Source organism: Uloborus diversus, chromosome 6, assembly GCF_026930045.1.
Source record: "Uloborus diversus isolate 005 chromosome 6, Udiv.v.3.1, whole genome shotgun sequence".
NCBI lineage: Eukaryota > Metazoa > Arthropoda > Arachnida > Araneae > Uloboridae > Uloborus > Uloborus diversus.
The window spans coordinates 141,630,210-141,646,662 of NC_072736.1; the positions used below are offsets into that span (position 1 = coordinate 141,630,210).

The 16,453-nt window shown below is 35.0% G+C and overlaps 1 protein-coding gene across 1 annotated transcript in view; it reads right to left on the reverse strand.

Annotated features, from left to right (window-relative positions):
- Positions 1-16,453, reverse strand: part of LOC129225013 (agrin-like) — a 121,603-nt gene that overhangs the window by 27,377 nt on the left and 77,773 nt on the right. Inside the window, exons 15-19 of the mRNA XM_054859560.1 lie at positions 13,883-14,044; positions 11,335-11,478; positions 9,941-10,186; positions 5,433-5,618; positions 1,050-1,254 (exon numbers count right to left, since the gene is read on the reverse strand). Coding sequence (XP_054715535.1) covers positions 1,050-1,254; positions 5,433-5,618; positions 9,941-10,186; positions 11,335-11,478; positions 13,883-14,044 — 943 coding nt within the window. The remainder of the gene's footprint in view (positions 1-1,049; positions 1,255-5,432; positions 5,619-9,940; positions 10,187-11,334; positions 11,479-13,882; positions 14,045-16,453) is intronic.

Here is a 16,453-nt window from a genome sequence, read left to right on the forward strand (position 1 = left end):
TAGATACACCACTAGCTATTTGGCAGAAACACACCCGTGCTGTCACAAGCTTACCCCATTCGGCTGTAATAGTCAATGACACTACACAACATGAAAAATTTCTTTTTGATGCGAATCTGCTTTTCTTACTTATTTTTGGCTGAAAATATCAAATATGGATATTTTGTTTGTTTACTATGCACCATTTTTTCAAAAATGCGCGTTTTACGTTTTTTTTTTTATTTATTTATTTTTTTTTTTAAATATATTTGGAGGAAACTCCAATGACCTCAAACTTTAAGAAAAATCTTAATTCCTGACCTCAAAAACATATCACATGAAACACACGTATATCCGAATTGTGCCTTTCTTCCATTTTTGCACATTCAACATGATGAAAATATTTGCAAGAGCTCTGGACAGAAAAGGAGTAGCTTTCTTGCATTTCGGAAAAAGTCCAAATATTATAGCGATTAAAAGGTAGAAGACGCGGTTGTGTTATTGTCCCACAAGTTAAAAGTCTTAGATAATGATTAGTGTAAAAATAAAATGTTAGAAGCAGAAAAGAAGGCCTGTCTGGTCTCCAAGTCACAGTACACATCTTTCAAATGAGAAGTGATTCTATTACAAAAACGGTACGTGATTGACCGTTTTATGATTGGTATAGAAATCAAACTCTTGTTGTTTATATAGATAAGTTGAATTTCATTGTACAATGTTCTCAAAGAATGCACTTGTAATTTTTACAATTTTACGAGCAAAACATATTTTACTAAGTTGCCCAAAACAGTATTTGCAATTTATAAATGAAAAGTGATAACAATTTTTAAGTGGCAAGGACAAAATAGGAGACTTGTGCAAAAATCACTTTTTCGTTCTAAAAATAAAGAAAATGTACAATCTAGCCAAAACAAAGTTTTTAAAAGTCAAAACTACTCCTATTTTAGTGTATTGAAGGGAGAAAAGGAAAAACTAAAAAAAATAAAATTTAATAATAATAATAATAATTCGTTTTATTATTTTATGTATGCACTACAAAACAAAATTTTAAAGACGTGATCTTCTTTTACCTGAACTCGATAAAACCATCTTTTAGACTAAGTGAAACAAAATCTGCAGATTTTGACTCTGTTGGTCCATTATAAAGAAGGATTCCATCTCTGGCAAAAGATTTAAATTCCATTTCCAGAGAAAGACGAGAATATGCTTCTAGTTTATAAAGTTCCATGTAGGATGCACCAGAGAACGATGGTATTTCAATCGGAATATCTGGATCTGTAAAATAAACAATTTTTATCTTTTAATGGACTATACTAAAGCAAAAATAGTTTTATTTCATTTAACCACGTGTGTTTCCTGAAACTTTTGCTTTGAAAACCAGGAATTTAAAAAAGTTGGTTTTTGTACTAGGTCTTATACCGTGTAACAATTAATTTATAAACGATTGATACTTGAAATGATTTTATTTAAGTTTCAGAATATTAAGCGTAAAAAACGTTAATGAAAAAAGATAATAAGATGCGAAACGAAATTATATGCTAAAGAAAGGGGCAGCTGTTGACGAAATGAGGTAAATACCATTTTGTAACGCTTTAAAAGGAAAAAAAATTGATTTAGACTGATAAAAAAATGTTACTAACTCCTTTTTAAATTCACTTAGTATCATCGAGCTTAGAAACGAACAGAAGGTTTTATAAAAGTCCGACGTTAAAAAAAGTCAAAATCTGCGAAAATACGATTATGTTCGTTTATGGCGAAGTCGAAGTCACCAAAGAAAAATTTCGTTATATCCGTGATTTCGGTCGTAACTGTAATAGGATTAAGAAAAAAAAAAAAGAAAGAAAACGTTAGGAGTCTTATTTTTTTTTATTGTCACCAAGTATAAAACGATTGTAGTACCTATAAAAAATAAGTTTCTATTAAATGCATAAAATGTTCTGAGAGTAACACGTAATGTTCGTAAAATTGCAGCAAAGTATAATTTTATTTTAGATCAGTTAAGTTTTTTTTAAACTAATTTTTTGTTGTACTTGGGCAAAAAATGTTCCGTTCCTAAGAAAGGCTATGACATCATGAAAGCATGTTCTTTTTTGTATACTATTGCAAAAAAAAAAAAAATAATAATAATGCATTCACAATAACTTTCTTCAGAATATCAATATATTTTTGATAAATATTGAAAAGTATTTCTACTCTAAAGCTTCTAAATTCTTTTGAAACTACTTTCGAAGCTCCTATTTTTTTTCGATAGTAGATTATCAGCAGTTAACGTTTGAAAAGCTGAAACATTAGTTTTACAGATGTATTTATTGTTAGTTTGAGACAGAAAATGCAACTGAAACCAATAACAAAGTAATTTTAATATTGTAGAATAATGACTGTGATCCCTTTCAGAATGAAAAACAGTTTCACGCTGTGATGGTGTTAAGTTAGGGGGTAAAAAGAAGACCAGGTTCTTATACACCGTGTCATTTATTATCATGGAATCTTCATAAAGCACATCAACATGTAAATCCAATTTGCTATTTTAGAAACATAATCAAAAAGAGCTCACCCGTATGGCCATCATAGTAATCCGATGAAGCGAGAAACACCAGCAACCGCGCACTCACCTCTCACATCCCCAACTGCCGCTCGAGCTCCGGATTCAAAGTCAATAGAAAAGTACGGTAGAACTAGTTGCCCCGCTGATTTAACCACGAGATGGTTGATGCATTTGAGTGAATATAGATACAAGTTTACCCATTTGAAAGGTGTTTCAAATATTTTTGCTGACTACCTCAGCCGCATCAAAGTTAATAACAATATTACTGATCTCAACTCCGATCAGGCGGTTCTACATGACAGCGCAGCGGTACCTATCCTCGACTTATCCACTTTTAACGTGCAAAGTGATCCTGAAATTATCCCTACACAAAATTTGTTTGGTGACTCTTCGGTTCGGGGTAAAAATTCCACTCTTAATGAAGTGATTGTTGGAACTGATATAAGCGAAAATAGCGAATCCATGAGTGTCGCCTCAGAAAACGGAAGTCATATCCGCTCCGCGAACTTTCAAGAACCTTCCAGAAAGATCGCGAAGGGACACCAAGAGCCCGGAACCGGAACCGACGAGAGGGAGCGCAACAAACGCACCCCTAGCCGAACAAGGTCAAGGGGAGGACCACGGAATGCGGTTAACGGCACCCCCATGCGAGATAGGAATATGTGGCATTACCACACACGCCATTAAAAACGCCTTTTTACACAACATGACAAACGTTCATTATCATTTTTTCCACTAGTGCGCAAAATTGTGTTTGCACACATTTATGCATTTGCGTTTTTCATTGCAAAAACGCAGTGTGCAAGCTCATGTGGTGTTTAAGAGCAATCCTTTTGTGAATTCAAAAATAATATTGCACACTACGCGTAAAATATATATGCAAGATACATTCACTGTTATAACCAGAGGTTCCAGACGAGTGAATATATTCCAACTAAGGTGAAAGCATGAGGCCCAAGGGTGCAATACTAGCCAGGAAGTAGAGCAGGGGTGCGAAAACAGCAGACAATCGTAGACAGGGGTGCCAAAACAGCAAGCAATCGCAAAATGACTTGCTAGCGCATGCGCTTCCGGCATACATTCACCATTCAAGCACTTCAATATGGCGGACGAATGATAGGTTGCATCTAAGCGTGGCTTCTATGTCTTTCATTCACATTGAATGAAGTACACTATTGGATTAAATCTCAACTTTTCTAGGATAATTCTTTAAAATAACAAGTAAGTACAGCTTTTGATCACTTTGTAGCTTTTAGGGCTTTCAAACATAGTTAAAAGTACGTTTAATGCTTTTCAGTTACCGTTAGTCCGTTACGATACCGTAGTACCGTTAGTTGTTGATTTTCAGTTGACCGTTACTGTCGTGAAATTTCCATCCTTCAAAACGCTACTAAATATATCTATCATTATTTTCTTGAGTACTCGATAAGCAACATTTAATCACCAAAATAATAACCGCAATTTATGACTAATCAACAAGTGAGAACCTAAATAAAAATGATTCTTGTGCTTCGTAGATTACTACACAAGAGCGAGCGCAAAAAATAAAAAGGAAATCTCTCTCCGTCTAGCTTTTTTTTTCTTTTTCGTTCAAGTGTTTGAATCATTTCCTGTTAGCGTTTAATGTTTCGTTAGCGTTAGGAATTTCTTATTTCTTTAGGTTTTTCAACTGTCGAAAAATTTCATATGCATTTTATTTTATTGTTACTCTTGATTGAAATTTTTAACGTTCGAGAAAGGATTTTGTTTTTCCGTAACTTTAATATCCCAGAATATTTTTGGCTCTTCATGTAAATAATTCATAAGTACACCTACACTTTACTTTCGGTGCGGTTATTTCTCACAAATAATCATTAACTTAACTATGATTATTGAACTAATTACTCGTCTTTAACTTTAAATATATTTGAGACAACTCTTTGATACCAAATAAAGTCTGTAGATATTTATTGTTTTATTCATTTTTAATATTACTTTGCAAAAAAAAAAAAAAAACTTATCAGTACGCAGAGTTTTTTCACAAGTTTTTTTACCGCCCCGAGAGCTATTATAATTATTATTATTTATTTTTAAGAAAAGGATAAAAATTTCATAGGTCCGCAATGTTTTTCATTTGCTTTTACCGACCCGTTGGGTCAAAAGAGGTTGAGAAACACTGATGTAGAGAACGATCAGATGAATTAAAGCAATGAGCACTCCTTAACTATGTTGAAAACTCTGAAATATGATCAAATGCTGTAATTACAAATTTTAATTATTCCCAGTACTGAATTCATGCAATGTGAAAAGTGTGCAAAACGTAGACTATCATGAATCAAAACAAAACTATTTAAAAAAAAATAACACAATTATATTCAAAAAAAAGCACACAATACGGGGGAGGGGGGAGGAGGATCTACAGTAAGGGTGCCATTTCTCTCTCCGTAGGTTCATTCTTTTCACCCCGGCTGCCTACTTTTTGAAAGGTGCCTGTTTTTCACCCTAGTTAGAGGTGCAATTTCGGCTCCGTATTGGGTGCCGCTGGTGAACAAGCGTTTCACCCCTGAAAGGTGCCGAATGCAACCTGTAGTTTTAACAGTGTTGGTACATTAACATGCAATGTATATTACTTTTCAGTACAAAAATTAATTTAAAATCAAATAAAGTGATAAAAATATAAGAATATTGTAAAATAACTAGAAACTGACGCTTTAAACGGAAACATTTTTGAGCATTTGTCATAAGTTGTTTTTTGATTTCTACTCGTTCGAATTTCATCCACACGTAAAAAGTACACAATGCATTTTGTATAAAATCTTTCATAATTTCGCTTAAAAATGTTAATTTTAGAAGCTCATGCAGTATAAAATATTCGGAAAGGTTTAGTTCGCCCTCTAAAAAACTTTTCTGGATGAATAGATTCTCTTACCTGGAGCAAAAGCTAATATTGGCAATGCTGTTGTTGTAATATTCATGAATTGTGCTTTTGTAGTCATGTAAAGGTTTTCCGGTAGGTTCATTGTAACTTCCCTAGTCGATTTGCTGTCTGACTTTTTCACGTAACTTCTCCTCTTTGGTAATCTTGGAGACGTCGATGTAGATTTTTCTGTTTCATCTGCAAGACAATAAATAATATGTAAACAAAATCGTTTCAAGATACATGTATGCTTTTATGTACAGTAGAACCACGTTTATCCGTCCCCCGTTTATCCGAATCTTTGGTTTATCTGCGTTGAGTTCGTCGAGTTAAAAAACCATATATTCACTTAATAATAATTTTGAAGCATGATTGTAAGAACGGAGCAATACATACAGCAAATATTTGCGTTTTATTTTGATTAAATGAGGCAGTGAGAAGCAAAGGGATGTCAGTTGCAGAATTAAAGGTTTAGAGATAACCAGTACAAATAGTAGGGAACCTCTCCTCTGTCTTGGGACAAGACATAGTACTAGTAGCTTTGGTAGTGCTAGGTGCTGCTGTACAGCATGATTTGGAAATAAAATCAATGAAAGCTGACCTAGGACGTTATCTTTAAAAGTGTTTTACTCAAAACTTGGAAATGTCCATTTACATCCCTTTGCTTCTCACTCACTCAAATGTAGAGCTCATGCACAGGTAGTACAGTACACTGACTACCAATAAGTATTTGGACACCTGTGATAGAAAAGAAAAACCAACTTTATTCAAAATCAATAGTTGGTAGACCTTCCACGAGTGGCAATTACAGAGTGAACCCTCAGGGGAATACTTTCCACAAGTCTTTGTATGACAGCTAGTGGTATTTTCTTCCACTCAGCTTGGAGAAGACATAGAAGTTCCTTCACCGACTTTGCACGGGGAGTGTACCCCTGAATTCGGCGATGCAACTCGTCTCAGAGGTTCTCGATAGGGTTCAGGACTGGGTTCTGGGCAGGCCAGTCCATTCGATGAACTCCATTGGCACCATACCAAGCTTTGGTTAACGTCGAAACATGACAACTGGCATTGTCGTCCTGAAAGTAACAGGGGTCCAAACCGTAAAACTGCCACAACGTAGGAAGCACAATGTCATCAAAAATAGTGCAGTAGGCATCGGAGTTGAGCTTACCATGAATGGGGACAAAGGGTCCCAGCCCATACCAAGAGAAACACCCCCAGACCATAATTCCACCTCCGCCAAACTTGACTGTTGGCACAATGCATTCTGGCAGGAGATGTTCTCCAGGTAGACGACAGACCCAGACCCTGCCATCCGAACGGTAAAGGGCGAACCTTGATTCGTTACTCCAAAGAACCTGTTTCCACTGATCTACGGTCCAATTTCGATGTGCTTTGCACCACATTAACCGAGCAGTGAGGTTAGACTTTGTGATCAAAGGCTTATGGGCAGCAGCACGACCATGAAAACCAAGCAGATGTACTTCCTTACGGATGGTATTATATGAAACAATACTCCCGGATGCCTGTTGAAACTTCTCGCAGATGAGGGCCATCGTTTGGGTGCGGTTCTTCCGAATTTCTCAGGACAGCACTCGTCGGTCTCTATCTCCCAGTTTCGTTGGTCTGCCGACTCGGGGCACATTCCGACAATAACAGCTCACCCTCCAATTCTTAATCACTTAGGCCACTGTTGATTTAGGGTACTTCAGATCGCAAGTAATGTCCCTTAAGGATCGGCCACATTTGTGATACCCAATAGTTATATCTTTCTCGAAATCAGAGAGCTCCGAACTGCGAGGCATCTTGCATGTGACTAAAGCCGATGCTGTTTCCTACACGATATATACCGGCGGAGGCCGTGACGTACCTTAGGACCGCAGATATCGACATTTGCATAGGTGTCCAAATACTTATTGGTAGTTAGTGTATGTAACAATATGGCGAGTAACATTTTGCTCCTTAGCTCCGTGCTTAAATTAAGTTTAGTGTAGAGTTTTTGCAAAAATAGAAACATGTACGTCTCATGTTCTAATGCGAAAATTGAAAAAAAAAATCATATTGTGCGGAAAAAAATAATTCTTTTGATTGACTTAAAATGATAAGGCATGTGGAAAATCACTTTCGCCCCTAATTTTAATTAACGTGAAGTTTTAGCTAAAAAAATAACTATAAGAAAACTAACTTTATCAAGTTAATTCGAAAACTAATTTTTAATAAATCGAAGAGAGGGATAAATCCTTGGGGGTCCGAAGAAATTTCGTAACAAATTTTAAGACTGGATGCTTAGGGACACCTACTCGTGGAACTTCCACAAACAAAAATTCACACTTTCTGTAGTAAAACTTAGTTTCAATTTTTTTTAATACACTTTAAAAAAATGACGTCCCAAGAGGGAGTAATCAAAATGAAGCGATATTTTACACATTTGATGGCAATATTTATATTAGTGAGTGATTATACAATGAAAACAAAATCATCATTTATTACGGGAAAAAACCCGAAGGAATGGAGGTTAAAGTACCCTGGGGAACCACCTCTTGCACAAAACAGGGGTGCCCATCCAGGGGAGGGTTCATGGCGTAGACTGCGCCATTGAAAGTTTAGGAAGGAGGGGGGTTGCTTTGAGGGTTTTTTCTCTTTCTTAGAGGAAGCTCTTGCTCTGGGGGGGAGGTATTCGCGATTTTTAGGGAGAGTAGCGCCCTTGTTCGAGGGGGACACCCCTGCATAAATATACAGTCAAACATTGAGGCATAGCAGTTTTGTACGGTGTCCTGCGTCATCTCGTGCCAAAGTTACTGTAAACGAGTCGTTAATTCGATCTAGAGTGCCTATTTGACTGTCTCAAGTGATCCCAACTCGATTTGTGACAAATCGGAGCATCGCGCAGATCAGATAAGTTGATAATGTGGAAGAGGAAGTCTCCTGACACCCTTGCTGGGTTTGACCGAGCACTGTCCTGTTAAAAAGTGTTCCTGAGAGCCCTTGTAAGTGCCAACACATGTTACTTAAGCATGACACTAATGTACTGCTATGCTGTCATAGTGCTGCAGATCAATATTAGAGGTGCCCATGTGTTGTATACGACAGCACCACATAATTTCAATAAAGTTGTAGGTCACGTGCTCAAATAAAGCCTTTGCTTTTCAGCAACGAACAGTATAAAACCGTCATAACTTACTTAGAACCTAAATAAAATCATCCGAGACTTAGCCATCTGAGAGTAAAGCACGTAATAAAGAAAGCAGCTTTACTCTAAGCCATTGTTGATAATATGAATACGAAAAAAACAATTTATAAAGAAAATATTCTAAAAATGTAAAAAATTAAAAAAAAAAAAAAGATGAGGAATTTAATTTTCAACGAGACAACGGATTATCAGACAATACGCAATTTTCACACATTATCGACTTTACTACACAAAAATCATTGAGTTTCTTTTTACTTTTACTTTGTGCAAAATGTTCCAGGTATTTATTGGTTAACTATAGTTGTATGACAGGAGTAGCATATCCCACACAAGTGCGGCATCTAACCCTGAACATAAGGGTGACGCGCCAGAGTAAAAGGTTTTTTTTTTTTATCTTTAAAAATATTATACATTTGCTTACGTAGTTGTTTCTCGCAGTTCACATGTCGTATGATAACAATAAAATAACACAACAGGCTTCATTCTATTTCTTAAGCATCATAGGATTTTTTTTATGCTGCTTTAAAAAAAAAGCACGTGGTTTAATTATCGAATTTACAATATGTTTTCAATTTCAATATACGAGGGGTACTCTTTATTTTTATTTTGTCTTTTCAATACTCATCGCATCCCATAGCCTTTCACGAATTTATCACCCCCTTGGGGAGCTACATCATCCCTTTGAAAGAAACATTTCCATGGTTGGAAACCACTGTGCGAAACAGTCTTAACTGCAATTAGGACCTAAAAAGGCAACAATATTTGTTTAGCACAAAATCGGCTGAACCAATTTTCACAAAACTTACATATTATTTGCGACACCATGTAATAGTTTTATGTATACACTAGTGGTACCCGCACGGCTTTGCCCGTAGTAGAAATTTAAAAGATCTTTTGGTTCGCCTGTATGTACAAAAAATGTATGGTGAATTTTTCGCCAATTGACTTGTCCATGTTACGATTCCACGTTATGATAACTTGGTAATTTACTAGTCCATCTTATGATAATTTTGCTCGGGAATATGTTCTTAAAATTGGAATAGAAAAAGAACAAAATCGAATTTTCGAAAAACCGCTTCGAGGTGCACACCCCCATGCTGCAAACTAGTTTTGTGCCAAGTTTCATGAAAATCGGCCGCACGGTCTAGGCGCTATGCGCGTCACAGAGATCCAGACATCCTCCAGACAGAAAGATTTTCAGCTTTATTATTAGTAAAGAAAAATCATTTCTTTAACACCATACAGAATATGATTGTTAGAAGTTTTTAAAAATAAATAAATAAAATAGAAAAGTAAATAAAACCAAGAATATAAAGTTTTGTGAACTCACTGTTTCTTCCACAAACTCCGTAGTATCTTATGGTAATGGGCTTCTGGTTTCTGCAGCTAAAGAGTCTCATCTGGCACTCGGATCCATAGGTGTTGCCGTCATTGCCACACACAGGGTCTCTACTGTCCGCTGGGGAACATTTGAAATCGCAGCTGCACTGCGGGACGAAATCAATTTCCACGCAACGAGCTCCATGGAAGCACCGTAAATCGTCACAGGAGACGGCTGTCGCATTAGCTTGAGATTCTGGAGTTTGAGAATGAGAGAAACATATGAGAGAAAGTACGCAGTTTTACTTAACACAGCGAAAAGAAAAATAACTATTTTTTAGTTCAGTTCAATAGACTATCAACTAACATTGAATTTTCATCTCTCATGTATCTAGTTTTCATATATAATAGAATAAGATGTTTTTGTCTATGGCACGCGTCCCGAGAAGCCATATAAGCATGAAATTTGCTTTGCTGGTGTATTTTTTGCAGCCAGTGCCGCGACTGAGAGCTTAACTTTTTATAAATTAATTTATAATATTTTTTTTTTAAACTTTAAATGTGATGTACGTGATAGTTGGCACTTTTTGTCCAAATTATTCTAAACTAATTGTTCTAGTACAACATTAACAAAACTCATTTTTAGATGCTAAGTCTCGGTATCAAGTAAATCGCCCAATGAACTTAGCTTGCCCTACATTTCGCCGACAGTTAAAGTCTCCTTCTCTCCTTAAATATATCAAAAGGTAAGTTTGAAACTAAGAAACAGGAGTGAAGGAAATTTCGTGTCGGACAAAAGTAGACTCCAAGAATTCAGTTTATGTTTAAATAAAAATAAATTGTTGTGAGGTACTCTATAAAAATAGATCAATAGGTATAAATATATTGACCTGTGTTTGTAAGTGGGCGCAAAAAAAAAAAAAAAAAAAAAAAAAAAAAAAAAAAAAAAAATAAGAATGAATCGGCATAAAAATAAGCACTAATAACAAATGAGGAATTATTTTGTTTGTACTGATTATTTTTTAAATTTTCAATATTTGATTTTCATTTAACAGTTTGTTATTTATACTTTCAGTTCAACATCCCCCCCCCCCCTTATTTTCTATTTTTAAGCCGCTATTGAAGTGTGGTTATTCTAATAACCATTGTTAGATGAAAGATTTTTACTCTGATGAAAATCAATTAATAAGTTTTTTTATTTGCTACCTATAACAATTCAAATTACACGGTACTTGCCGACTTTTCGGATTAATATTGAATGATAATTAACCTCTTTTTAATTTCCCATTTTACTACATCTTCCTCTCTTTTTTGTCAATAGTAATTTTTACGTTATACATTATTTAATATATAACACTCATGAAATATCCTTAAAATATGTGTAAGTCAAGGAAAATTTCTTACCATCTAAACAACCTTCAGGACCCAACACCATACCACTAGGACATGCATCGCATTTCATGCCTTGAATTCCGTGTTTACATACGCAGCGTCCTGTTGTTTGCTCACAGTCATCACGTATGGAGCCATAGGGGTTGCAGTTACAATCTGTAGCAAACAAGAATTGTTATATTGGTATTTTCCAACGTCTAATGCACAAAAAAAATAGGAATCACTGACGGTGTAATAGCTTGCATGTTCAAGTTCAGATGTGTTTCAGTCTCTAACAGCTGAGTGGCTACAATATGACACTTATGAGTGACGTGTCACATACGTAAGTTCTCGCGTCGCGTAAGACAGTCACAAAACGTCACTGTAAAGTCATCAACAGGTTGCAGCTTCTTACGAACGTCAGTCCGGGGCGACGCACAGTGGGGCGAAAACGACAAAAACCGCTTAAAAGGGTAATTTTTTTTCTATATTCAACCAATTGCGGATTAATATATTTGCACAGGCCTATATCTTAGGCAATCAGAACTAGAATTTTAGAGCCCTTCGTCCACTACAAAGCTAAAGATAGCCTTTAGAAGGTGAAGAACCATGAATGAAGGGGATTTAAACAAATTGCTTTGAAGCAATCTATATATTTTTTTTCTTATTAATGGCGGGTATATTTAACTTCTCCCGTGTCCGACGATAGTAAAAGAACAAAAATAAAGAATAATCGAATATTCAAATAGATAGTTGGTTTTGATCAAAACCGAAAACTGGGGATTTCAAAGTTATTTTTTTTAAAACGCTCTACAAAAAAATGTCCTCTTATGTCCTCTTAGAAATTAATATTAATTAGTCACCAATGGTCTGTAGAAATACCCTGAAAAGGAATTAGCTGCGTAAACCTGCGAACTTTGGACTTTGAGCCCAAAGAAATCGAGAAAAATCCATTATAACATGCCTGAGTAAACAAATAAGCGAGAGAGGTTTAAAAACACTTTTAAGCGCTTTTTGGCGTTTTCGCCCCACTGTGCGACGTCACAAAGTAATGTTGTGGTGAAGTATTTATTTAGTCACAAAGTGACTGGTCGCCTATTAAAGGTTGTAGCGTCATTGCAGTGAAGTCACACGAAACATGTCCCAACTATGACATTTCTGTAACTTAACTGTTACAACAGGCTCTAGTTATAACCGAACTTTTGTCCATGGTCATGTCCCAAAGTAGCGTGATGGGGACATATTTATAATGTCACAAAGTTACAATTAGAAATTAAATGTTTCGGCGACGTTGCAGGGAAGTCACATGAAACATGTCCCAGTTGTGCCACATCGGGACTTCCTGTGACGTTATAGTTCCATTCTTTTGAGACTGTGACCATCAAGACTCCTCTGTAACTTTACCGTGGCATGTTGACTGTCAGGGATGTTTTAAGCGAAATAGATACTCTCCTGCCATGCAAAGCGCAAAAGTCGTATCTGCATCTGAGTTCAAAATACGAAATATTCGTTTAAAGTTGTGTGCCTCCATGTATTTGATACATGTGGCCACTTTTTTCGATTTTTTAGAAAAATATTTTCCACTCACAAATTTCCATAAAACATTGTATTTATGCAAAATATGTGACAAAGAATCACTTGGGGACCATAGCTCAATTTTGATAAAAAGTGCAGATACGACTTTTGTGCTTAGCACGGAAGTCTAACTCAGACTAATTGAACAAAATTAGCCTTTAAATGCTCCTTAACTGCAGTGTAACTATAACTACACATTTTAAAATCTTCTTTAAATTATTTCCTCCACGGTTATAAAGTACTTCGTTGTGTACATCTCGTAATTTCTAATCACGGTTTAATATAGTGCCATATTTTAGGCTTATTAATAAAAAGGGAATATAAAGAAATTTAGAATGTAGTAATCAAAATGAACTACATAAAGCAATACTACTTCAATAAACTAATATTAACTGACTTAACATACTAAAATTTAGGAAATTTATTTAGGATTCAAATGCAATCGTAAGCACTTTTTTTTTTGATAAGAGCTGTCCATGGATAAAACTTTGAACTGTTCAAAAGCTTACAAAAAATCAGTAACAAATAAAATGTTTGAGTTAATTATCTCTGTCTTCGTTTAAAACGTCTTTAGGACTACAAAGTTATAAAACTCTTTGATTCGGAATCATCAGGATGCCAGTCGAATATGTTTCTACTAAATAGCGAACGGGGCTCTTATAAGTGGCAAAATGAAAAATTTGGAGATAACCAATCCAAATAGTAAGTGAACCTCTGTCTTGGGAAAAGAGATAGTACAAGAAGCCCTGGTAGGTGTAGTTAAACAGCATGATTTAGAAAAAAAAATCATTGAAAGCCTACCTAGCAACTTAATTTTAAACTAGTTTTACTCAAAGCTTGAGAATGTCCGCTTACATCCCTTTGCTTCTCACTGCCGCAGATGTGCATTTTCAAAAAGTTTGTGTTTCAAATATGAATTATTTCAACTTTTGAAAAATTTGAGTAATATTCTTAGGTCTTTAAGTACTAAAGTTAGGCTGTCGAAAAACTTAAACACATTACTTACGAGTACATGCACTATTGCCATCCGAAATTTTATGAAGACCCCAATAACCGGGCTCGCATCTGTCACAACGTAAACCACCAACTCCAGGTTTGCAAGGACACTGTTTCGATACGGGATCACACGTAAAACTGTATGATCCAAGTTTGTTGCAGTTGCACACATCTAAGGAATAATAATAATAAAAGTTATAGTAAGAGGTGGCGTGAAAAAAGAATAACAATGGGAATTTGTATGGCAGTAGTTAAAGCTTAAGCTTAGGAATGTAGCCAAGTAATTTATTTTTACATTTGATTACATCAATTTATTTTTCAACCTTTAATATTAAGTGAACTGCATTTTTTGAAAGCAAAATTATTTATCCTTTATAATAACTGCTGCACACCAAAATTCCCTTAAATATCCGTTTTTGTCGATTTTCATGGAGAGTAATAAAACAAATATATAAACAATTTTTAAAAAACCTAACGCTTTTGAAATTTCAGAGTAATAATAAGTAGCGGACATGTTCAAAAACAAACATAATAGAGAAAAATTTGCATTAAAAATTAATGTTTTCTATAACTTATCCAACTTATATGTTCCCGATTGCGAACATCGGCATCGACGGAATTCAGTATACAAAATCATGCAGTTTTTTAAGCACTTTTATTATACTTGGCCTGATTGTCACGGATAAATCTGAGGCCTGGTTTTGCTTATATCTCTGCAACTAGACCACTTAGAGACTTCGGGATTTCACTAAATGATTTGCTTAATCTTAAGGTACAACTTAGCGTTGAAAAATTAAAACTCTAGAACAAAATTATTATTTCAGTCAGGATGGAAAACATCAAATTTCATGTAATTTCCCTATTAAATGTTTAAATATAAAGCCCATTGTTACAAATTTTGTTGCCTTGCAACAGTAAAGTTAAAAGCAATCATAATGAAAATTTTGAATCAAGGCTTCTCTGAAGCAGGCATGAAATTAGCAACCGTAAATCCTAGAGAGGAACAAGAATTAAATTTTAGTGGCAACTGCTTAAAGTTTTAGACACGTATAATAGGTTTTTTCCCTTTCAGTACCGAGCATTTATGTGAAAAAAAAGGGGACGTTTCGTGAGGGTAAAATTATTCTATTTCTGAAATACATTTACACTAAAAAGGATAAAATAACAGTTTTAAAAAAAAAATCCTATGCACTTTTCATAATGCACTCAAAAGAACCAAATAACTTTTATGGGTCAGAAAGGACAATTTAAGAATTCCTGTAGTTTTCGAAAATTCCAAGAAAAAGACCACAAACGAAGAAAAGTGCGTTTCTAGTCATTTTAAACCAAATTTTCCCAATAAGAAAAATATGCATGTTTCAACACTCAAAGTTATGATTGAAAGCTAGACAATGATAGTAAATTTTCTTCATGACTTGAGCCGCACTTTTCTTGGTTTGTGGTGTCACTTTCTTGGATTTTTCGAAAACTACAGGAATTCTTAAATTATCCTTTCTGACCTAGAAAAGTTATTTAGTTCTTTTGAGTGCATTATGAAAAATGCTTAATATTTTTTAAAAAAATTCTGTTATTTGCTACTTTCTCAGTTCAGTAATATGTGAAGTAAGAACCTCATAATTTCTATGCTGCTGTGGGCAGGTAAAGGCATTATCTGCCAATTTTTTCGTTTCTTTTCATTTTTGTCTTCTATTGTACGTTAGCTTTATTGCACACGTTTGCTTATTTGGTTTCCGATGAAAACAGGCGCGAAAAAGACGTCAAATTACAAAATTTCTCTATTGTTAGTATTGAATCCAGAAAGAGTTTCCTCAAATATCTCGAAAACTCCTTTCCGCAGATACTGCCATTTACCTGCTCACGGCAGTATAAACCACTATTGACGCATGTAAGCACAAGTCTACGACACTTTAATCTTCAACATTTTCAACTCGACCCTTTTTCTCCATTTCTACTCAAAACATACACATGGCTACAGCTAGATACAGGAAAAAAAATACCTTTCAAAAAAAAAAAGACTTCTTAAAAGGGCAGACGACTTTTTAGTTCTTATAGGAAACTGCAATACAAACATTATTCTTAACTATATTTTAACCGCAATTTTTTATCGTCAAGATCGTCTGCAATAGGGTACCAATATAATATTGGTTTCGTTTATTTTTTTTTTTTTCTGAAAGAGCATGGTCAATAACATGGGGTAAGGTTTTTTTTTTTTTTATATTTCTTTTTTTTTTATTTTTTTTATTTTGACTTATTTTCTCTCTTAGAAAAACATTCTTAAACGACATTCAGCCGTTGTTCGCTGCAGACGTCAAAAGTGAGCAAATCGCTAGGATTTCCAGAATAAAGTTTCGGGACATTGCCAAACTTCGATAAAAGAATGTTTTATTTAATTAACAATCCTCCTTCCGCTAATAAATTGCTCGCGATAAAAAAAAAAGCATTAAAAGGCGAAGTCTTGCCAGAAAAGACAATCACGCACTCCGATTCAAGATAGTTTTCATCACTTGTGACGTTACGCGAAAAAATTTTCACCAAAAAATCGGCCTTAATTTCCATTTTGCTCACCCCCAAATGAATGTTG